The sequence below is a fragment of the Coenobita brevimanus genome, chromosome 16, assembly GCF_032717465.1.
Source record: "Coenobita brevimanus isolate Jiangsu-jjx chromosome 16, ASM3271746v2, whole genome shotgun sequence".
NCBI classification, from domain to species: Eukaryota; Metazoa; Arthropoda; class Malacostraca; order Decapoda; family Coenobitidae; genus Coenobita; species Coenobita brevimanus.
In genome coordinates, this window is record NC_136969.1 from 21,789,231 (window position 1) to 21,814,282 (window position 25,052).

General features: G+C 40.7%; 1 protein-coding gene across 1 annotated transcript in view; it reads left to right on the plus strand.

Moving 5' to 3' along the window:
• The first annotated feature begins 6,752 nt into the window (after positions 1 to 6,752).
• Positions 6,753 to 25,052, plus strand: part of LOC145390990 (arylsulfatase F-like) — a 65,278-nt gene continuing 46,978 nt past the window's right edge. The window contains exons 1-3 of the mRNA XM_080265723.1: positions 6,753 to 6,762; positions 7,123 to 7,274; positions 11,536 to 11,768. Of these exons, the coding sequence (XP_080121849.1) occupies positions 6,753 to 6,762; positions 7,123 to 7,274; positions 11,536 to 11,768 (395 nt within the window). The remainder of the gene's footprint in view (positions 6,763 to 7,122; positions 7,275 to 11,535; positions 11,769 to 25,052) is intronic.

A 25,052-nucleotide genomic window follows, 5' to 3' on the forward strand; every position in this document is an offset into this window, starting at 1 on the left:
ACCTGATTTAAATACTATGTACAAGCTGTCACTGCTATTATAATAACGTCTATGAGTTTTATTTATCATACATATTCATCATGACAATACATGGACATAGTATGGACTAAAAGCTACCAAAAGGTATAAAAATAGCATATAACAGCAACATAATGTATGATGCCAGCAGTGACTAACATTCATCAGTAAGTTCTCTAGACTACACCTCACCAAAATATTTAAAATAAAGCTCCCTACACTTCACCACAATATGTAAGCTTTAAACATCTACATCCACAGCTCAAAACAGACATCTATTCATCCAGATCATCCTGACTGTCTATTCAAGAGGATCATCGAACATCTGCTTAACTTTATATTCATTGTTGCACTTGTCCTCTGTTTGGCAGCTGCAGAATGTGGTGCAAGACATCTTTGCAATCTTACAGCTGCACTCCTTACGACTACATGGTGTGCTGCTTGTGCATTCACATGCGATAACTTTCATCAGGTCTGAAGGTGCTGCAGGCCTATACATTGTTACTGGATAGGGGACCCCATCTCTGTTATGCCACCCATAGTCTTCTGCATTCACATCTGCGGGTTGCTGCTCATGAGCAGCTTTCCACAACATTGCCTGAAGGCGAGCTCGCTTCATGTGGTGAGTGAGTGCCTCGTCTGTTGGCGGAAGAGAGCGGAGATTGGAGCATTTTTCTCTCTTTGTGGTGAAGAGCATGTGGCTAACTTCAGCCATGGTTGTGCAGATCTTGGCACCATACAAGAGGCAAAACAAACGACGACCAGTCTCCATCAAGACTTCTTCAGAAGTGTTTGGTTGACCCACTGGAGTAAGATCAAGGTTGTCATGCTTCATCATGACATTAATGGCAGATATTTTCCCTTTCCCAAAGGGGTATGAGACTGTGTCACACCCGGTAATCACATGCAAGGGCAAAAGCTGCAAGCTTTTATTTCCAAGCTTTCCAGCTGTAGCAGTTATATCGATAACTGTTCCATCAAACTTCCTCATTGTGACCTCCTGGGAGAGGTGGTGTTTCCAACAAAAGTAAACCAACAGCACAGACACATTTGTGCCCTCACTCAGTACCTGAATGTGTTCCCTACTTTCCTCTCTTGCCAAGAGAAGAGTGTAACTGATGATGTTGATATCGACTTCTTCATGTCCAAATTCTTCATCCTCCTGACTAATCATCTTCACATTCACATCATCATCATCATGTGCTGAACAAAGAAGGCCAATGAGTTGCTTTTTGTTGTTGACATTCTTCATGAGCACATTCCTAGCTGGCAGAGGAGTGGTCATTGTCATTTTGATGTCAAGGGGCAGAGCTTCAGATGTACTGCAAGTCTCTCACGTTCATGGGACTTAATGGATCCCTCCTGGTACCGGTCAAAGATAACGTACACCTCATGACTTCGAGATACTGATTTGCTGAAGTTAGCTGCCAGCTGTTCCATTGTTGCATTCTTTGGCCAGGAGACGTGGTACAGCATTGCATTACCATCAATGATTTCAACCTCGGGCTGAATGGTTGAATGCTTCAATACTGCAATACAAGATATAAGACCTCGACATCTTCAATTATTTAATTTCAAGAAGATGAAACTGGGAGCAGTGTCTGAATATTACAACGGCTGACCAAATCGCTTATAAAGGAGGGGATACTTATTTGCCCCTATAAAAAATTTTGCCCAAGGGTACCAGAGTGGCATCCGTTGGATTCTTGTTCAGGACATGTGGGAGAGCAATACACAACCAAAAAAACTTGTATATACCCTAAAGCAAGGTTCAGCTAAAAAAAAAACACTCGTCTCCTGGACTAATATCTATCTGTCTATATCTGTCTATGTCTATCTGTCTGTCTATATCTGTCTATGTCTATCTGTCTGTCTATATCTGTCTATGTCTATCTGTCTGTCTGTCTGTCTATGTCTATCTGTCTCTGTCTATCCGCCTCTGTCTGTCTCTGTCTGTCTGTCTCTGTCTGTCTGTCTGTCTGTCTGTCTGTCTCTGTCTGTCTGTCTCTGTCTGTCTGTCTGTCTCTGTCTGTCTGTCTGTCTCTGTCTGTCTGTCTGTCTCTGTCTGTCTGTCTGTCTCTGTCTGTCTGTCTGTCTCTGTCTGTCTGTCTGTCTCTGTCTGTCTGTCTGTCTCTGTCTGTCTGTCTGTCTCTGTCTGTCTGTCTGTCTCTGTCTGTCTGTCTGTCTCTGTCTGTCTGTCTCTGTCTGTCTGTCTGTCTGTCTGTCTCTCTCTCTCTCTCTCTCTCTCTCTCTCTCTCTCTCTGTATATATAGGCTAAAAAGTATATATTATACAGGGTGTTCCTGAAGGAAAGGGCATAACTTTGGGAAATGACAAAGGACGGTATTCTAAGCAAAAAATACAATGTTAACATATGTCCAAATCTGAACCATTATGGAACTACAATATTATTAATGACTTAATCGCCGAATTATAAAGAAGACCATTATCACCCATAGGGTCAACAGTAATTGTAGCTCCACAGTGGTTAAGATTGTTAGATTATTCGTTTGTTAAGATATTATTCAGGATTGTAAGGCGTAGTGAGAGACCTTGTAAGTTGGTATGGCTATTGGGTTATGGTACAGCAGCAACTGACCTCGTGCCTACCAGCACGAAACAAGTAAACAATGAATACCAACACTTGGTTTCGAACCATCAGATTTCAAACCACATTATGGAAGCTTCATATTCTAACATCCTTCCCTTTACATTTTTTTTTAATAGACTGCCGAAACTACATCATTAAGTTCCACAATGATCACCAACAGTGTTCACATACATAAGTACCATTAGTAGACACCCATCTCTTGAGGACAATTAGATAATTAGAAGATACGTTCACTCTCACAGGGACGTTACACATACTAATATAAAAACCTATAAACATAAAGCAGAAAAAGACATCATACAGCATAAGCAAAATATAGGACAATACATAAAATCATTTCGCTTTTACAAGCATATGGTAAATGACACTGTGAGCAAATATATCACCGCAAAACACATACCAAACTATTATTATAAAGAATGTACACATCAGGAGTATGTGTTCTCCATAACATTGTTACCAAACCTGACCGGAGGCCTAACAACGCGGCCATACCTTGTTTTCGTTATTGCTTTAGGATGTGGTTCACCGTTCATATTTTGTTCTTTATTTGGCCTCCCTTGACCTGTATCAGAATTTACATCCTCAGAGGTACTTTTATCATGGCTCTGCATGTCCTCTCTGTTCTCATCCTCTCTGATCACATTTCACTCATCTACTTAGATATATGAACCACTGAATGAGGGCTCCCTTGTTAGCTTTAAGTTACACATGTTTCTACGATAAACCACCCCATCATCTGTCTTCACCTCATATGACCGATCCTTTAACCTAACAACCCTTGCTTTCTTCCACTCCTTAACTCCTACCTTAAAGGGTTTCATCCTAACTACATCACCTTCTCGAAACTCTGGTAGTTCATGGGCACTCCTGTCATAGTAATATGCCTGCTTTTGCTGTAACTCCTTCATTCTATCCAGATCCTCAGTCACAGTTACTCGTGGCCTCAACAAACCTTCCTTAGTTGGCAACACTGTCTTGGTCCTCCGACACATCATCCTTTGAACTGAACTAGTGTTCATTCCTTGAGTCGGGGTATTTCTTATATTAAGTAAAGCAAGATGTTGATCCTCACCTGTTCTCAAAGTTTTCCTCAACATTTTCTTAGCAGATTTTAATGCAGACTCTGCTTTACCATTTGACTTGCTATTATAAAGGGTGGTATGCTGAATGCCCCACTTCCTAGTGAATCTACTCATCCCTTAGGAGACAAACTGAAGCCCATTATCACTTACAATCTCATCAGGGATACCATAACGTGCACAATGAGCCTTTATTTTCCCAATTATAGTTCTCGACCTCGTGTCATATATCCTGTCTATCTCCCAAAAGTTGCAATAGTGGCAAACAGTTATAAGATACTGTCTCCCTTCCAGATCAAACGAGTCAATGCCAATTCTACTCCAAGGCCCCCCTTGACACTCATAACTATGAAGAGGTTGTCTGGGATTAGAAATCTCATGTTTCACACTCTTGTATCATCTCCTTTATGTCAGCATTCATGTTTGCCCAGTACCCATACTCCCGGGCCCTGCGTAAACATCCCGCTATACCTGAATGTCCTATATGAATATCATCCTTAATCTTGGCTCTCATCCTCTTAGGAATAACTATCCTGTCTCCTCTGAAAATCAAGCCATCTGAAACAGTTAACTCATCTCTGAAATTGAAATATGGGGTCACAGCTGGCTGTAGTTTTGACCTATTTTCTGGCCAGCCATTAATTATCACATCCCTTAAATTCTGTAGTGCCAGATCATTTCCAGTTTCGTGTCTAACTTCCTCAAGTCTGTTTTCTGGCATTGTTACATGGTCTACTGCATTTACCTGTTCAATTTCCTTGCTATAATCTTTATCTACAAAAGGCAAATATGCTCTGCTTAGTGTATCAACAAGTACTATCTCCTTACTTCTTAAATATTTCACCACAACATCATATGTCAGCACTCTTACAAGCATTGTCTGCAGTCGCTTTGGTGCTTTATCTAGAGGTTTCTGAACTATTGATTCCAAATGCTTGTGATCCGTATATACAATAACCTCCCTGCCATAGGTAAATTGGTGCCATTTCTCCAATGCATATACAATAGCAAGCATTTCCTTCTCTATAACTGCATACCGACTTTCTATGTCTGACAAGGCCCTACTGACATAGCAAAGAGGTTTTCCATCTTGAAGAAGAACAGCTCCTATTCCTTGACTACTTGCATCAGACTGTTTAGAGAATGGCTTATTAGGATCAAAATAAGCCAAGACCGGTACCTGGGTTCATAGTATCTTAATCTCCTGGAAAGCTTTCTCTTGAGCGTCTCCCCAGTTCCACTCTACTCCTTTATGGGTTAACAGAGAAATTGGTCTTATGACTTCAGACAACTTAGGTAAGAACCTTGACAAATAATTAACAATTCCTTTAAACCTCTCCACACTCTCAATATTAGATGGGGATTCCATGCTCAGCATTGCCTCTATCTTCCTAGGATCCAGTTTAAGTCCTTCCGAACTAATTCTGTGACCCATGAATTCAACCTCAGACAACCGGAATTGACATTTGTTCTTATTAAGTTTGATTCCTAACTTATTACACCTCTACAAAAACTTGTTCATCCGTAGATCATGTGTTGTCACATCACAATAAACTATCACATCACCAGTAACACATTGTATTCCATCCAGTCCTTCCAGAGCCTAATTTAGTCTCTTCTGAAATATCTCACTGCTAACTTTTAACCCAAAAGGTAGTCGCAACCTTCTATACCTGCCAAAGGGAGTAGCAAAACTACTTAGCAGGCTTGATTCATGATCAAGTTCAAGATGATGGTATCCTGCCTCCAAGTCACATACTGAGAACACTTTTGCTTCACATAACTTAGGTAAAACATCTTCCATGACTGGCAAGGGACAGTGCTTTCGTTTTAGCGCTAAGTTTAACTGTCTTGGGTCAATGCATACCCGAAGGTCACCAGATTTTTTGACTATCAGTGACATCTGATTCATCCAGTCTGTTGGCTCTTCAACAGGTGTTATTTTGTCTGATTATATCAGTTCATCTAAAGCCATGGCTGCCTTGTTTTTCAGTGCCTCTGGGATTCTATGAGCTGGTCGAACACTGCACTGTGCTTTATCAACTAGGGTTAGATGAACTAGTGGACCTGGCAATGACCCCACCCTACCATCAAATACTGCAGGAAAAAGATCATAGAAACTAACTAAACTGTCCAGCTTAAAAATACTCTCAGTATTGTGATAATTTATGGTGATCAAACCCATCTTCACCGCAGTGCGAGCACTAAGCAAAGGCACCAATCCTACTTTATCATCAACAGTAACAAATTTAACTAGGTACTCTTCCCCAGTTTTGGGGTTGACAGTATTCACCTTTCCTTTCCCCAAAGCCTTCTGGGAGGAGCCGTCCCACATCTTTAGTGCTATTGTCTCTTTCGAAATCAAATTTGCTTGCACATACCTCTTTGGCAAAACATTAACAGTGGCTCGACGGTCAGTCTGCATCCTTATTTGAGTGCCATTTATGATCATATTACAATATATACTCTTACTTGGCTGAGACAGTGAGCAAATTCTTTCCACAGTACACACCCTCTCTGCATCGTCCAAGTCACTTTCACTGTCACTTTTCTTACATACATGATTAATCTTTGCTCTTCATAATCCAGAAACTGCAAAAAAATTCTTTACACAGCATTTATTACAGTTTTTTCCCCAAACAGGACACGTCTCTTTGACCATATTATGAATTTTACAACAAAATTTACATTTAACATTAGATTTTGAATCAGCTTTAGCTCCACCTGGATTGAAATAACTTCCATCATGCTTAGATGAAGGTCTAGACATTTCAGATCTAAACTTACTCTGGTTCACCTCTGATTGGCCCAGTGTTGTATTTGTGCTAGTCTTTTCAACCTTCAGCACCTTTTCTGACTCCATCTCTTTTATGTGAGCACTTGCCGTTTCCGTAGCATTACATATGCTAATTGCTGAAAATAAATCCAATTTTCTCTGGGATATTAGCTTTTCCCTAATTTTCTCATCTCTCACTCTCATAATAAGCCTGTCCATTAGCAGTTTATGATGCATACAGTCACAAAACCCACAGGTCTTCGCCATGTTCCTAAGTACAGCTATATACTCTGGTCCTTGGTCACGTTTATTAAACTTAAATCTGTGAAAAAATTTTTTTGTTCACCATCAATTTTTTGTTCAAACTTTTTAATCACATCAGTACTCCTCTGTTTTCAGTTCGACCAAACTTCATACTGTGATAATCTTGAGAGCATCCAGCCCAATACAATTCTCAAACAGGGCCACCTTAAACTTCTCTGGTCTAAGCTCCATACAAGACAGCAACAAGTAGTTCTCAAATACTTAATGCCATAGTCTCCAATCATCAGCTACATGGGAAGACTGCATGTCCAAACTCCTGGGTGGTGCAAGATGATGGGGCACAGTCTGTACCCCTTCCACCGCAACCGTAGAGGACCTGTCACCATCTCTGGGAAAGCAAGTACTAGCCCCAGACGCAGTACTAGTGGTAGAGCGCCGGCTCCATAATGTGGTAACAGCAGCAGCACAGGACACAAAGAACCACCTCACCACCAAGTTGAGGGGCCCCCACCGCTGCCACCATGTTAGATTATTCGGTTAAGATATTCTTCAGGATTGTAAGGAGTAATGAGTGACCTTGTAAACTGGTATGTCTATTGGGCTATGGTACAACAACAACTGAGCTCGTGCCTGCCAGCACGAAACACGTAAACAATGAACACCAACATTTGGTTTCGAACCATCAGATTTCAAACCACATTATGGAAGCTTCATGTTCTAACAAAGATGTGGACAAATGTTTTTTTATAAAATTTCCTGCTTAGAATACACTCATCTATGATTCCCCCAAATTGTCTTTTCCTCCTGGGACACCCTGTGTATATGAACTAGTGCTTGCCAGCAAAAATTTGCGAGACTAACTAATAGCTTTTCTATCAAAAATTGTTTGCAAATACCATTACCTTTGTTTCCATACCATTATTGGGCCCATAGTTGTCATTTCTGACGTAAAAGTCGATTTTTTTTTTTTTGTTCTTACGTTCGGCTATTTCCAAGAATTTCGCGCGGACGCGTCGTGTGCGATCGCCAGTTAATTCTTTTCCTGACATTTCCTATACTTACCCCTACCTAATGCAAAATGAATGTCTATTACCAGTTGCGTAAAAGAAACGAACAAAGGCACAGACAGACAGAAGCATTCATAGCTTTATTATGTATGCCGATATATATATATATATATATATATATATATATATATATATATATATATATATATATATATATATATATATATATATAATGTATATATAGATAGATAGATAGACAGACTTATTGACTGCTTGATTGATTGGTTGACTGATAGATGGATAAACAGGCATATTGGTAGATAGATAGATACTCAGTCATTAAGATATCAAGTTTGTAATCTTCTGTGAGGCTTCCTACAATGTATGTGTTGATATTCATGAACCTCAGATTGTTTAATGTCCCATTCTATGAACTGCCGAGACAGTGCCTACTCACTTTCTGCGGCACACTGCCCGAAAGAACAGGAGGCAGTGTGGTTGGACCTTTAGTAGACGATGGTCTGACAGGAACGCATGTGAAATCATTAACAGAAGAATTCCTGTTTGGCTAGGGGGATTGTGGCAAACAGTGTCACCTCTCTGCCACACACATTCTGGTAAGGTGTAATTTTATTGTGCCATCTCTATTCAGTATATTGGGTGGTGCCCTATACCGTATATCTATAGGGGGTCACATGGTCTCTCCCGTACAGTCGGGGAAAGTTCCGCATTACCCACCTCCCGAAGCACTGATGTGAGACAAGTGAATGTGAAGCGGCAGCCAGACCTCACATGTCTGGTAACTGTGAGTGTGAAGGAGGGAGAGGCGAGGGACTGGGGGCAGAGGAGGGTTTAATGATAGATTGGGAATCACGTGTAGGTCAGCAATGTATGACTTGGACGATGTGTTTGAGTTACCGGTACTTTAGTAAGGATAGATGACAAAATAATGCTAGAATTTGATGGAAAAGATTACGTAGATGTCGGTAGACTTAGTGGTGTCAGGAAAGTTATGGAAGTATGGTGGGTTCGGACAGAGGTTTGAATGCTTTCACTCCCTCTCGACTATAACATGAGACGTTTCCCCAGGAGATATTCGTAACGATATAACATATATTTATCTTATGTGTTGACTCGAAAACCAAACCTATATTATCTATCTATCTATCTATATGTAAATTCTTATAAATGTATTTACAGTATTTATCCTTTGTCATCCCGCTGTAAACATCCGCCTGCAAACATTTCCAGTGTTATTTTGGTAATTATTCATCTCGAACTTAGTCTAAGGTAGTGTGTAATAATAATAATAATAATAATAATAATAATAATAATAATAACAATAACCTATATGAGCGATTAACAGGTTTTTCGTTTTCCTTTAGACAGAATGACATGGGAAGTCCTAACTATAAGATCGGTCTCTGTAACTATCATTCCTATCGAACATTACAAAACGAAGGCATGGAAACATACTTTTGACAGTAAACAGAATTGATACTGTGACATGAGCAACTCTCCAAACCCTCTCACCCCCGGCTACCCTCCCTCCCACTCAGTTACCAGACAAGTGGGTCTGGCTGCTGCTTCGTAACTATACGTCGACCACCAATGCTCCGAACAGTGGGTAACGCAGAACTTTCCCTGACCGTACCTTGTACAGTACATCTGCAAGACCTTCCTCTATCCGCCAGCTAGGGACGCACTAGGTAGTAGTAGGATTTTACCCGTGGATATATATAAATATATATATCTATATATATATATATATATATATATATATATATATATATATATATATATATATATATATATATAGATAGATAGATAGATAGTAGATAGATAGATAGATAGATATATGTATATATATACGGTATATATATATATATATATATATATATATATATATACAGTATATATATATATATATATATATATATATATATATATATATATATATATATATCTATATATATGCCAGCTCCATGCTGCCCTTCTTGTTAGTCGCATTTTCTTTCTTGTATTCTTTTTTGTTTAATTGTGGCAGGCACTTCTACCCTTCAGAATTGACCGAACCCAACCAAACTTGGACACCATGACCAGTCTATGACCTAGTTGTGTCAGCAAGGATTTGGTTGCTTGGCAACCATTCGTTGCCTGGCAACGGCTGAAAACCCACTTTTTTTGCACTTTTCACGTTTTGAGCTGTAGACGCATTAGTAATGGGAACGGAAAGCTCTGACTTCCTTTTGTGTAGTCTTGAGGTCGTTCCCTATCTGAAATGTGCCATCCATTTCCCCCTCTCTTCTCTACTTCCCAAGTGGTAACCCTGTGAAAGTTGGCCTCAGCATCCCGAGCAACCAGTACCAGTTTTCAGAAATGCCCCCATAGTTCCTTAGTGGCCCGATGGTAATGAATGAAAGTTTGCGTCCTTATAGGCTTGACTAATACTACAAATTTCTGCTGTCACCTATGTGCAACATTGGCCAGGTCAGGGAGCATAAGTCATTGAATGTAAAACCGGTGAAAATAGCGAAAATCACAATTATGCTCGATCGAAATGCTAGAGCTCCGAAGATTATTAAGCCAGGGCCATGATTCTTGGGGGAAATGTTGCACTAAAGTACTTCAATAAAAAAATGTGTGTCGAAACTCACTTCTAGTCGCTGGCAGCACCACCTGGAAGTTGTACCTCTGGTGTGCCATTCTGCGAATTTCAAGTTCCTTAGCTCCACGGTGGGTGGATGGAATCGAATGGAACATTGCATGCTCATAGACGCTAATGAGTACTATAAGTGTTTTTCGTTTAGTCATGACCTACATCCGCCAGGACAAGGGTCAAAGGTCAAGTGCAGAAAATGTGAAAAGCGTTAAAATTAAGACCTTGCTCACGCGAAATGCTAAGGCTCCAAAGATTATTAAGCCAGGGTCATGATTCTTGGATGGCATGTTGCACTGGAGTACTTCCATATAAAAATAACTTTTAGTGTCGAAAGTCACTTCCAATCACTGACAAAGCTTGGTCCGCTTAGAGACGGCCATCGTTGCCCACCGTTCTTATGTGTGTGTGTGGAGTTGATTTGTTCTGCTGCCACCCCTTCCGGGGTTAAGATATCTGGCAAAAAACAGGTAGAATTACAGAAAGGTAGGCAGATTGTTTTCACTCTCTAGAAACAATATAAGTCATTGAAGAGTAATATATTTTAACTATAGCAAACATCATGCTAAATATTGACGATTATCATTCATATGTATGGTCCTTTAAATGAAACAATCTATAATGGAAGAATGAGGTGAGGCATCACTCCTATGCGCCCCTGCTGCACAGCACCCCTGGTTATCATCATCATCATCACTTTTTTTTAAATTATTATTATTGTCATTATCATCACCATTATCTTCATCAGTGTTAGATGTTTGATATTCACCGTCAGTATTTTTATCATCATGGCTAAATTGGGACCTTGCATATGTGTCACTGGCTGCAAAACTACACATTCGTAGTTTTTTCTTCATTTTTTGTTATCATTTTTTATTGTGTGGTGCGGTGAGGATCTGTCCGTTCTCCCCTTTGGGGCTAAGATGCGAATGAATGTGTTTGAATGGATGAGTAAATGGGGAGTGTGTTGTCCAGTCTCGGCTACCTCCCTTTCCTTGGGGGGAGCAGTCTAGGTATATAGATAGATAGACGACTATCACCAACATCCTTATCATCATCATCATTGTCACCATGATCAATATTTCTATCGTTGCTATCTATAAATTACTCTCGTAAAGAAATCGCCATGGCTGTATAGATACTCCAACTGCCTGCTGATTCGTGACGGCCGGGTAGCTGAGCGTCCTTTGGAACTGGATGGGTTATCGCAGAGGCTGGTGGAGGAGTCAAGACGCTTTATAGCCGCCCACGCTCACGGTGACCAACCTTTCTTTCTTCTCCACGCCTTTGGCCACGTTCACACGCCCATGTTCTCCGCCAAGCACAGGAAAGGCCTCAGTCGACACGGCAGGTGAGGTAATGTCTGGTTTGGCTGTCCTTGCATTACTCTCTTCACGTGCATTTCTTGTCACTTTACCGTTGCATTACTGTCTTCATTTACATCTCTTGACTGTCCTCCCGCAGTAATGCGGTCTTCATCTGTACTTCTACTGTACTATAGTAATGCCTTACTCTCTATGTTTTGCGTACAGTACATATCTGTTGTACTTTCGTGTTGCATCACTCTCCTCAATCACTTTATATTTCCACTGTGCTGTAGTGCTTCGATGCTGTCATAAACTACATTTGTATATTACTTCGGTGTCATATTGATCTTCAGGTAAAGTTTTTCTGTTCCCTGTTAGTCTTCACGTAAACTTTTCTCTGTTTCCTAATGTTGTATTATTTACTGGTGCTGCATTAAGATCTTCATTTACACTTCTTTTTGCCTAGCCGTGGACAAAAGTTCGCATAATATTCATATCTGTTACTGTTTACTCTTCTGTGCTGGATAACAATTGCAAACAGAGGTTTAGTCTGATCCATTACCCATAGATAATTCTGATATGAAGCATAGGGTAGGAGAGTATCGGACATACCCTATGAACTGAAGAAGAAATAGCGATGCCGTAGGTAACCATTTTAACCTCGACTCTAATGTACTCTCATATCGCTGGTCACGCCCATAGTGACGCTTCCCTTTATTACTCCATACCTTTGGTCACTGCACACTTGCTCTTCACGAAGCATATGAAGGGGCGAATCTGAGACGGCAAGTAAGAAAAAAGAATGGTTAAAGACCATCGACTGCATGAAGAGGGACTGAATTGATGTCAACTGACTGAATAAAGGATTAGCTGTGTGTGTACTAACTGGAAGAAGACTGATTATTATTGTGTGTGACAACTGACTGAAGGATTAAATTCATAAATTCATGTCTACAAACTGCATAACGATTAATAATTTTTAAGTTTGCTGACTGCATAAAGATACTTAGATTCATGGCAGCGAAGAAAGATTAGATTTTTATCTACTAACAACACAATGGAGAAAAGGTTAACAAAGAAAGGTTTAACTTATTCCTACTGACGTAGCAAGTCATTAAAGCAGACAATCTTCCTTAAAAACAGTGGGTGTCAGCAGCACATCAGTGTGCTGTGCCGATTCAGTGTATCAGAGAGAGAGAGAGAGAGAGAGAGAGAGAGAGAGAGAGGAGAAGAAAAACGTCTCATTTGCACCGGATGTGTGACTAGAGCTGCTGATAATGATGCTCCAGTCTAGAGTAGGCTTGTAGATAAATGGGATTATTTTACAGGGTGGTATAAGAAAATTCAGATTTTGTTCTTCCACTACAGTTGCATATTTAATATGTTCATTAAAAGAAAATCATAGTAATATGAGACAAGCTTCAACACAAAGTACTCAGCCTATGGAAATAATGCACCATACATCTTTCCCATCTCTTATTCTTGTTCCATTCTCTTCACTTCTCGCTGATTCAGTGAGCGCCATTCCTGTTCCACCTCTTTCAGCTGTTTCATGTCCTTTACTGTTATCCATTACTGTAGTGTCCTTTGTTTTTACACTGCTTTCTGTTTGATTTCCACTCTTTGTTCTTGTCCCTGACTAAGATGAGTCTGCATCATCAGAAGAGCTGGCTAATTAACCCACAATGTCCCACATATCAACCACAGGAAACTTCCATCCCTGCACATCAAAGCTCAAGATCAAGAAAACTGCCTTTTCCCTGGCACCGAGGCACATATGGAAAGCCTAACTTTGGATGGTGAAACTGATGAGAACTGACAAAATAAATGAGTAAATAAATAAACAAATAGATAAGTAGAAATAAAATAAATGACATTACTTGACATACATATCGCATTTACACAGGCAAGAAATTACCCTGTGTGCATCTAGTCCTACTTCTATGTTCGTCTACTTATTAAACCCTGAAGCTATACTGACAGACACAGCTATCATAAATCATGTGTTCCGGGCAGCTCAGATGATGGACATAGCCATTTTGCACTTCCTGCCAGTGCCTCAAGTTCTACCCATTTTCTGTGGTGTGCAGTGCATGATGTAGACGTATAGGAGGCAGGTGAGCTACACTGCCAGTTTCCCTTAGGAAACGGAAGGAATAGGGACAGTCATTTCTGATTCTACAGTCCACTTCGCTTCATGCCATGGGTGGCCACCTGGCCTCTGCTACCTCCACCATTGCCAAGCCACCCATTCATACAGGGAAAGAGTTGAGTGAGTGTGCGATTGGGAGAGTTTTGGAGATGACAGTATTGTCATTATCCAAATGGCGAGATGGCTTCTGAAAAGGGAAGTTACTACACAGAATATAAAATGACGTGCCCTGACCACATTTTACTGTCCCCCAGCCTCCTTCCCATCACCTTCGCAGCTCCATCGTACCAACACCCTCTCGCCTCCATCCATATCACCCCAGCCTGCCACTTCGCCGGTGTGTTGGTAAGTGTAACCTATATAGTGTAAATTTTTACCTAAAGTGGTAAAAATAATACGTAGTATAGAAAAGTAAGGAAAATTTCATTATAGGGAATTAGTATTAAAGAAAGTAAAGTTTGATACTCATTTAGTGAAGTAACGGTGTAGAAAAAAAATAGATATATACGTAAGATACAGAAGGTAAGGAAAGCTACAGTACTGAAAATGGGTTTTATTACCAAAGCTGCATGCTGGCTTTGTATCATCCGGTATAGAAGACAAATGTTGCTGTGAAAATCGAAAGTAATCTTTTGGGGCAAGTACTCTTCAGTGGTTTTGCAGCATAGTGTAACCCTTGGTATAAAAACGAGCTTGAGTGAAAATGAAAGAATAAAAAGTTTTGACAAAAATAATTTATAATTTAATTCATCCTGAGGTGAAGTAAGAACTTAGCCAAATAAATGCAATGTGTATGCAAGATGGTGGAGGATAAGGACACTTATGGGTGTAAAAAACGAGCTCAAAAAAAATGGAAATAGATTTTCAAAGCACATATAATTATAAAATGTGCCCAAGTGAAAGTGAAAGAAATGCTGTGCATCGTAATGTATAAGCCTTGGTAGATTTCCCTCCCACACACTGTATGGCACAGTATCACGCTGGAACAACCTGGTGAATTATGCAAAGAAAATGAGCAGGCTGGTTGTACATGGAGTTTGAGAGGGGCAGGTGATGACGAGCAGAATGGGCTAGTGGGACAAAGGGGAAGTGCGGGCAAGTGCGAATGATGTAGCCCCACCTGACCCAGGCTGGCATGCTGCCAGCTCGCACTATATGGGTAGCGTTAACCAGTCTCTTGTGCCCTGCCCCCTACTAATGCCCCACCCTCTTCCAGCTCTACTCGTTGCTGATTGGCTGAGATTCTTCTTCTTATTGACAGAATAATGAGCCATACCACAAAATATTATCGCAGTATTTACTTTTACTTTGAATTCATTTCTGTATGACAAAGAAATCTCTAAAATTTGCTATCTGAATCAAAATCAAATTGAAAAGAACCAGCCCACCTCCTCCCGCGACTGCAGCTTAGTTTTGGCGCCGAGAAAGTTGAGCTTAGCGATAACACATCGCAGCTGTGCCCCTATCACCGATCCTTCTAAGGTAGAGGTCGGTCCCCATTGGATAGAAGGTAGACGTGGGTCTCTCGGACCCACAAATATAAAAATTTGGGAAAATTGTTTATGTTTCGTTTATTCCAGTACTGAAAGCAGAGTAACATATTTAATGTTTCCGCATCACAAACATGTAAAAAAAATAAACAGTTCTTTTCTTTTTAAAATTTTAACAAATTTTTGAAAAAAAAAACTAGAAAAAACAGTAAAATATAAAAAAAAAGAAAAAAAAATCTGAATTGTTGCTTGAGTGGTTCCATAAAATGGTATGGGATGGTGCTTCTTGGTTTGAAGAGTGGATGCCAGACTCCGAAATTTTATCTTCAATCAGGGAGAACAAATACCCCACACACCTCAGGTAGACATGGGTCTCACAGACCCGTAACATATAAAACCACCCCTATACTGGGGAAACGGAGAGAGAGCTTGAAGTAACTCCCTCACGCCTTGCATGGATACACAAACTTAGGAAGCTACTGAGAAGAACAGAGCTCCCGCGTATGCAGAAGTTAGTGAACTAAACAATGGGATGGGGGTGGTGGGTCTCACAGACCCACCTCTACCTGAGCAGGGTACATATAAACTCATCTATCTGACATGTCTGGTAAGTTACATTATCATAACCATGTTGTAATTTTCCTTATTTATTTCCTTCATCAATTTCCTTAAATATACAGGGTTCGAATACAGAAGGAGGAAAACGCAATGTCACTGGCTTCACCTACCTGATATAGTATTCCACCTGTCACATCGTAATACTGTCCTTAGGCTATAGCAAAACGATTACAGTATATGTATTTGTATTTTCCTAAATAGGACACATGAGCGTCATCCAAAGGGGGAAAGGAGGGAAAAGCCTCCTCCCCCCACTTTTCAATCGGGGGGGGACAGTAGTAATACGAAATAAGTCAGGATAATATTAGAAATTAAATATAGCTCACTTGATTTACAGCCAAGTGTCCTATTCCTCAGTATTTATAACGAGAGAGAGAGAGAGAGAGAGAGAGAGAGCGAACGTGGGTGTTGTCTTCCAAACAAAAGTTTAAAGGCATGTAGGCTAATAATTATTTATACCAACAATGTTGTATAAGAAATTTGATTCTATACACGTGAAATCATTGAAATCTTATAGAGAGAAAAGGGTTATGTATGTGTGTGTGTGTGTGTGTGTGTGTGTGTGTGTGTGTGGATACCAAATATAAGGAAAAAAGTCAAAACACTAAGTTCTTTGTAGAAGGTATACCTTTTTATTTTCATACAGGGAACTTTCGTTTACAAACCTTTTAGGCCGATGACGTTCCGTGGTACTTTTTTCCAACATCCTTTACTACAAGACATATTTCCTAGTCAAATGGAAAAGATATCATTGCAGTTAAGGGGTTACGTAAAAGTTTTGTTGCATCGATTAGTGAGAGCGCCTAACACGTTTATCCAACACTGGCATGGCAAGACTGGCATCCATTACGTCCCAGAACTCCTACTCGGGCCAATGGGAGAGCGGGCAGGGCCAAGGGGGCGGGGCACAAGAGACTGGCTAACGCTACCTGTATAATCATCAACTCATCAGCTCGTACGAATGCAGCTTGCTGCATCCTCAAAAATTATCTCCATTCACCACCTCCTACCTCCACAATGCCTTCACCTAGAGACCTAGGTACACTTGCAATGGAGAGACAAAGGACGGTGAGTATTCTGATTTAATATTCAAGGGCTTAGGTGTTGTTGTTAGTGAGATAAGATGGGCTAAAAAAAGCTTCTGGGGAAACACCCTGCATACAGGAAGATCGTCAGTGTGCTAAAACCAAGAACTTAATGGGTTAATGATACCGTGGTGTTTCGTTATTATATTTTTCGTTACCTTAGTGTTTCACTATTTCATTTTTTTTTTTCCGCTTTTCGTGCAGTGTTAGCTTTCATCTACACTTTTATTTCACCCTTCCAATACAGCTCCTTCTTGCCTTAGGAGTCTTTATGCAATCCACAGCAATTTGCCCCAAATACTCGTAGTCTGTCAGATTTCCTTTCGTTTCAACTTTACCATTGTCTAAGACCTGGTCAGTCACATCAATATGGATAACTTTAATTCTCGTAGTGGTGGGTCATTATCCATATATCTCATCTCTCTCATCTCATCAGCCGTTTGAGTGTCCACTGTAGGACCAGCCTATCCCAACCGAAGTGGGGACGATACAGCCAATGTATCTCTACCAAGTGGCTTAGGCTGTCTTGTAGAGATTGTATGTAGGGTAAGAAGTGCGTGTAAGTGTAATTGTAGTGTTGGAGTGGCTTTGGATGTGTGTGTAGTCTGTGAACCAAGTGTAATCGGCCCAGCATGCTGATTGGGTGCAAGCATACTTTACAGTACTGGTTCGACCACGGCACCCTTTGTGTCCACCAATGCAGTATGTGGCCTTAAGAAAGCTCCCAAAGTTTATTACCTTGGCAGGGCGCGAACCCTCGTTCTTCATGTACGAAAATGCACACTTTACCACTGTACCATAGAGGCTCCATTATCCATCCATATATATATATATATATATATATATATATACAGAGGAGGGCACCTGGTACACAAAAAGTACCATTGGTACCGGTACCAGTACTTTCCTAAAATTGTAATGTCACTACCGGTACCGGTACACACACAAAAAAAAAAAACGAGTACCGACTCAGTACTTGGTACCTGATACACGAATATGAATTAAGTAAACTTGCTCAGTTTTGATTTTTTTTTTTTTTTTTTTGTTACCACACTGAGGACCCAGAGACCAGTCTTGTCACCACAGCTGGACCTGAGGAGACATGAAAGATGTCAGACAATTGTCACAGTTACATTAACTATAGGGTGATTAAAGCATATGGTTTTGTGACCATTCAGTCCTTTACTTTCAATACAAAGATTGCTAAACTTTAACCAGCCACTGTAATTCACATTCTTATGCACCCAGTTTAATGTCTATCAAAATAAACACAATTTTATGACTACATTGTGTCATTATATGCACAATAATCTGATTAACTCGCCATTTGCCAGCTATTTTTAGCCCTATGGGTCACCTCCATGCCAGCCGTTTTTTGACCTTTATTTTATTGGCTAAAATGATAAATTTTGATGTGCAAACAACGAATTTAACCATTAAAATGCTCACCGATGCTCGGAAATGGGTTTTATTAAGTCCTGCATACTCATATACAGGTATACCTGCTCTATCATGCTCACCACGTAGGTGAGAGAAAGCCGTTTTCTATGTAAGGTATACTCAGGTATTTATGCTGGCAAGGTATAGCAATGTTCAGTACACTTTTCTGATTACTTATTACTTCAACATCTATCACAATTGGCATGTCTTTCTCACTGTGAATGCATTATCTTACACTTGCTTGAAGATACATACAACCTGACTTCATTATGTACTGTACAGTCCTGGCACTTACAAGAAGGCATTTATGACTTGACTTCACTATAAAGTCCTTACACTTACAAGAAAATATTTACAACTAACACTTACATGATAATATTTACAAAATGCCTTCACTATGAACAGCACTGGGTGAGGCACACAGGCCGAGTGACACAGAGCAAGTGTGAGAGGGGGGAGTGAGTGAGTGTATGGCCTTGACAGCCTGGGAGATGGTAGAGGAACAGTTACCATATATGTCTGCCAATTTTTACCCGTGAATCTTGAAAAATGCGGTCACAGTGAATTTTTTTTTATTTTTAACTGTTTTAAAACGGCACTAGCACTGGCCCGGAATTATGTCAGACCGTTTTAATTCGGTACTGACACGTGGAGGGTTAATAATTACACAGTGCACTTCAGTTTTCTTATCCAGTGTTGCCCCTGAGGAAAATGAGCACTTCAAAATGATAGTCACTGTGTTCCATCTGTTTTGGTTTGAGCACGTCCTTCCCCAATGGAAACAAACGTTCCACAGCAGCACTGGATGGTATTGGCATGTTATAAGTTACAAAAAGGTCTCTGAAAACCTTGCAAGGAAAGCAGTCCTTGTTGATTTTATGTTTCTTGGGTTTCTCCAAAAATTCCTTTACTAGCTTTATCCCACTCTCCCTTTTCTTCCTCCCTTTTACATAGAGGAGTTCGAAAAACTCTTCTTTAAGATCCTGCTCATCATCATCATCATCAGTGGTGCTGCTCTCCGCATCCTCTAGCTTGCGCTCCAGTAGTGACACCATCTTCTCCACCCTACTCCTCATTTTCTCTGTTTCGTAGGAGGCAGACTCGGGTAACCGCCAACCACGATATCTTGAATTGGGGATGAAAGGCAGCAGCAAGCAAACAATCACTGTCCTAGAAATGATGGCCGAACCTGCCTTCCACACCCTCAGTCACTGCATTCACTAGAGGCTACCACACTGTCAGATCGGCGCTTTCCTTCGCTTCTTTTAATTTCTTGAGGCACATGGCCAGGGTTGGCAACAGCACTCCCATGTAGGCCTTCTCCTCACATTTTTTTTATCTTGCAGTGAGTGAATATAGATAAATAAAATGTACCAGTACCGAGTACCGACAAAATATGCTAAAAGAATGTACCGTCGGTACCAATTGCAGTACATAACGAAAAAGTAGTGTCACTACTGCTACCAGTACTCGAATTGTAACTCAGTAATGTAAATTGGTACTTTTGTACCTCAGTACTTCCCACCTATGTAAACATATATATATATATATATATATATATATATATATATATATATATATATATATATATATATATATATATATATATATATATATATAACAGAACAGAGGAAGGAAAAACAAATGAATTAAAAAAAATAATCCACGCACCAAATTACTGGTGTTTTTTATTGTGGCTTAATGGCCATCACCCTAAGGGTGGGGTATTAGGCCAAACAGTTCTATTATATACAGTCCACAGGGCACTCCTGCACCACTCAGCATCGCTGATCTAGAGGGCCAGTCGTGGTGCGAGTATATGATAAAACGCTCGTAGGTCAGCTAGATGGACCTCCTCCACCCAGACAGTTAGCACTGGTCGCCAGCTCATAGCAGATCATAAAGGATGGAGTATGCCATTGCTCCGAGCTGGTACGACCATGTGTAAGCACTGGGAGCCAGGAGGTGTCTATAGGAGGCTATGTCTAGCTGATCCATGAGGTTGATGATGGGAGGGCGAGATGGTGTGCCCTCCTCTGCCTGAAGAGGGGGAGACTCACCGACTTCCTCCTCGGCCAAGGAGCCGGTCGTCGCATCCTTGGTCATGGAGGCAGTGTCAGTAGAGTCTCACTCCTCCTCAGACGTTGATGGCAGATGGTGGACTTCCACTGTGGTCGTGTTGGTGGTCGTGTCCGTAGCCAGGTCAGTGATCTGGGAAGCAGTCCATCAGTTGAGGGGGGCCTCCAGCCTGAGCCTGTTCCTTCGTGTCTGGCGAGGAGCAGCGGATCGTGGCTGGCTAGCCCGACGCTCCCGTCGGCGAGAGACCGAGTGTATATCGCGGGTGAAGCACCTGGGGATGATAAGACGAGGCAGGCTGTTCTCCTCGAAGATCTTAGGGAGGAGAACACACAAAAGCCCTTTTATCATCCCCGGAAAAAGCCTTAGCTGTTGCGATGCACATCTCCATGACGAGGTTTATCTGTCCAAAACTCCCAGGATCTCTGGCCTGACGTCCCCAGGCCGTGGGAATTTGCCGTGTATTGGCAGAACCTTGCATGGCTACACCTCCCAGCGCAGTAATATCCCGGACCTCAGGACCCTTGGGGGTTCCAAACACGCTAAACTCCACCGCTTCTCCATCACCTAGGGAGCGTTGGAGGTTCCGTGGGTTTGGCTTAAAGATTGCCTGGGGGTGCACAAAAACATCAATGCCAGTATCCTGGCACTTGATGAATCCATACCCCACCAGTATGTTAAACCAAACCATTGTCCCCCGGATCTTCTGAGTGGCAAGAGACTGTGGCTGGCTGGTTGCCCCCCTCAATGGGTCACAGGCAATGTCAGCACGTCCGTCTTGCATGGCTGTCAGGTCTCTTACTGGTGGCTTCCAATCATTAAATATCTATAACAGAACTGAACAGCTGTAGGTTCATGTTTGGGGAGAAACAACTTCGAGGAAGTGAGTTCCAGAGAGATGCTGTTCGGGGAATAAAAGAATTCTGATAGGCAGATGTTCAGCAATATTGCTGTGTGGCATTCCGGTCAATGGCGCCACCAGATATCCGTCTAGCACGAGGGAAGGCATGGAGAGGCTGCACAATGGACGCAACTTCCTCTGAGCATTTGCCATAAAAATGTTTGTAAAATGATGCAAGAGAGGATTCATTCTTTCCTGTATGGGAGGTAGTTTATCATTAATTTTAGGGTTATTAATATTTCCAACAGTTTTGTTCTAAATTATGTCTAGTTGTTTTAGCGCAACCACGCCACATCCATTCCACAGGTGTCAGCAATATTCTAGCTGAGATTATGGACTCTACAATAATCCAAGTTTCTTTGAGACGGTTTTAGCAAGTGATCTGACATGAGAGGTCCAACTGACGGCATTGTTAAGTGGAACACCGAGAATTCCAGTACTTTTGGAGATGGGAATATTAGTAGCACTGAAAGTAAAAAAACGAATCTGGCAATATCTGGCTGTTAGTAAACTGTATATATATGGTTTTACTAGCATTAAATAAGACAAGGTTATTTTGTCCCCATTCATTGATCTTAGATAAGTTTTCACTTATGGAGATGGCTGTACTGAAATGAGAGTTAGAGATATTAAACTTTATAAATGGGTGTTTGAGTGTGAATGAACTGTGAAGTGTTGAGTCATCTGCATATGAATGGATGGGATTGTGGGTGACAGATAAGAGATCATTAATATGAACTAGTAATAGGGTTGGTGCTAGAACTAGATCCTTGTAGCACGCCAGACTGAGTGGAAATTGGAATATACATCATCTACTTCTACTCTTATTTTCCTGTCACTGAGATATGAGGAAAGCAGAAGAATAAAAGACATTGGTCCATAGCAAGTGAGTTTGGAGAGCAGGGAATGGTGCCACATTCTATCAAAAGCTTTAGAAATATCAAGAACTACTGCATAAGTTTCTCCATGTTGGTCAGTTAATTGATTGATGGTATGAGTCAGGAGATTGAGTATGTCAACTGCGGATCTTTAGTGACGAGAACCCTATTGTCTATCATTAATCAAGCTGCTGGATTAAAGTTTTTTTTACCAAATGATTAATAATTACAGTTTCAAATACTATACAAAGAGAAGATGTGATGGCTACTGGACTGTAATTAGAGGGGTCAGAGGAACGTCCTTTCTTTGGAATTGGGTGGATATTGGCTTCTTTCAGTGAATTAAGGAATGACAAAATACCCACGCATAGTCTGAACAATTTAGCTAGAACAGTGGCAAGTTCTGGGGAACACTTTTTCAAAACAATTGGAGGAATTCCATCTGGTCCTGGAGTTTTGTCGGTAGGTAAATTGTCTAGGATGGATTTTACGTATCTTTTCTGAATTTTGAATGGAACAATTTCGGGAGAATCAAGTTCTAGTACTGGGAAGTTCTGGCTGACTTCCTGAATGGTTGAATTTCTGGCAAATGTACTGGCAACGATATTTGCTTTTCCACGTGGGTCATTTGTAATGTTGCCATCTGAAGATTGTAGTGAGGGAATGGATGATGACTAGTTAAAGTCATTATTGAAAGAGTTGAGAGTTGACCTGAATATTCTATTGTCATTAGGGTTGTTAAGTAGTTTTGATGCTTCATTTTGAAGGAAGTTTGATTTAGCAAGATTTATTACAGCTTTTGCATGGTTTCTAGCAATTTTATATTGAAAGAGTGATTCAGATGTTTTTTATTTTAACCCAAGGCACAGTGGCAGATCTAGGATTTAGGAAAGGGGGAGGGGGCTGTTTCTCAATGTAAGGGGCACCGAGTGCTGAAGGCGCGAGGCAATAAGGTAGGGGGTCTGGGGTGAGTTGTAGCTCCCCCAATGGGGTCTGGGGTGGAGCCCTGGCCACAAAACGCTTTATAACATTTCACAAGCATTTGAAAGCATTTTGGGGCAAGTTGTGGTACTTTTATGGTGATGATGATTATTATTATTATTATTATTATTATTATTATTACCATTATTGATACTATTATTATTATCATTATTGCTATGGATTATCTTATTATTATTATTATTATACCTTTTTATTTTTAATGATATTGATATTTTATAATAATCAGCTCTTAGGGGCGCCATTCATAGCTGAAGGGGGGGACGGCGGCCCCCACCCCTCCTGGATCCGCCACTGCTGAAGCATCCCATTAGAGTATGGATACGTCATAACATTTTGTCACAGTGAGTCCCATCGACGTATTGATACGTTTTGCAATTGCAAGGTCCGTCATTTGCACATTTTTAAAGTTTCGCACATTATTTTGGGTCGGCATATGCGGGGGACCTTCCTCTACCCACCACCAGGCCGTGACACTGCCTTCCCCCGCTTGATCCCCCCCCACATGCACATCACTGTCTTGGCAACTCACTTGTTAGCAGTGACCTGGCCAGTAGAGACATGTTGTTCCACGGTATGAAATTCAAGGTGCGAATGATTCCCCAATCGATGATTATGTGGAGGACAGAGTTTATGTGGCACCAACGGAAGAAACGAGCAGAAGTGATGAGGAGGTAATGTCGCCAAGGAAGGTACGGTATGTTGATGTGTTCATTGAGTGAAAGAACACTTATATCACCTAAATTATTGTGTGAAAACCAATATATTCTTGTACTACATATAAATTCGTACCAAATGAACAAATATCTACCTATTCTGAGTGGTTTGCAATAGTTACCACTACCACAGATGACAGCTGCAGTGCAGCTCCAGAAAACACAGTACCCGGTGCTTGGAAGGTCACCTGTTTAGACCACTTCTAAGCTCAGGTGAGCACTTTTTTGTGAATTGCCATTGTTTCTCATGAAAAACGGAGGTTTGAACCTCTCTAAAAATTCCAAACTCTGCCAGGATTGGGGAGGGTTAGTGGTGAAAAATCTGCCGGGATGCAGCGGATTAGGTAAGAGTTATATGCTAGTGATTTTTAGGCCATTCCTCTAGCACAGTTGCTATCAAACCATTTTGGAGTTCGATCTTTCAGTGAATTGTTGACTTGATATCAATATATCCATACCAGCTAGTATTAAGTCATTAATGTGGGACTGGTTAGAAATGACATCACTAAAGAAGAAAGAATGCCATGGAATGTCAGCAAGATAATTTCTAAATCCGTCTCAGTTTGCCCTATCAGAGTGCCATCGGGTCACCATGACAGGTTCAGACTGGGGAGATTTGGAGGGGGTGACTGATGAGGCATTGATGAGACTGTGGTCAGAGGATATATATATATATATATATATATATATATATATATATATATATATATATATATATATCTGACCACAGTCTCATCAATGCCTCATCAGCCAGCCCCTCCAAACCTCCCCATATATATATATATATATATATATATATATATATATATATATATATATATATATATATATATATATATATATATATATATATGGGTTGTCCTTTTTAATATTGTGAAAACTGAATATGGTAAATCTTCATGGGCCACCCCCTAGTATTATGTCACTGACGTAAACACATGATACGTAAAATTTTTGTGTGCATTGCTTAAAG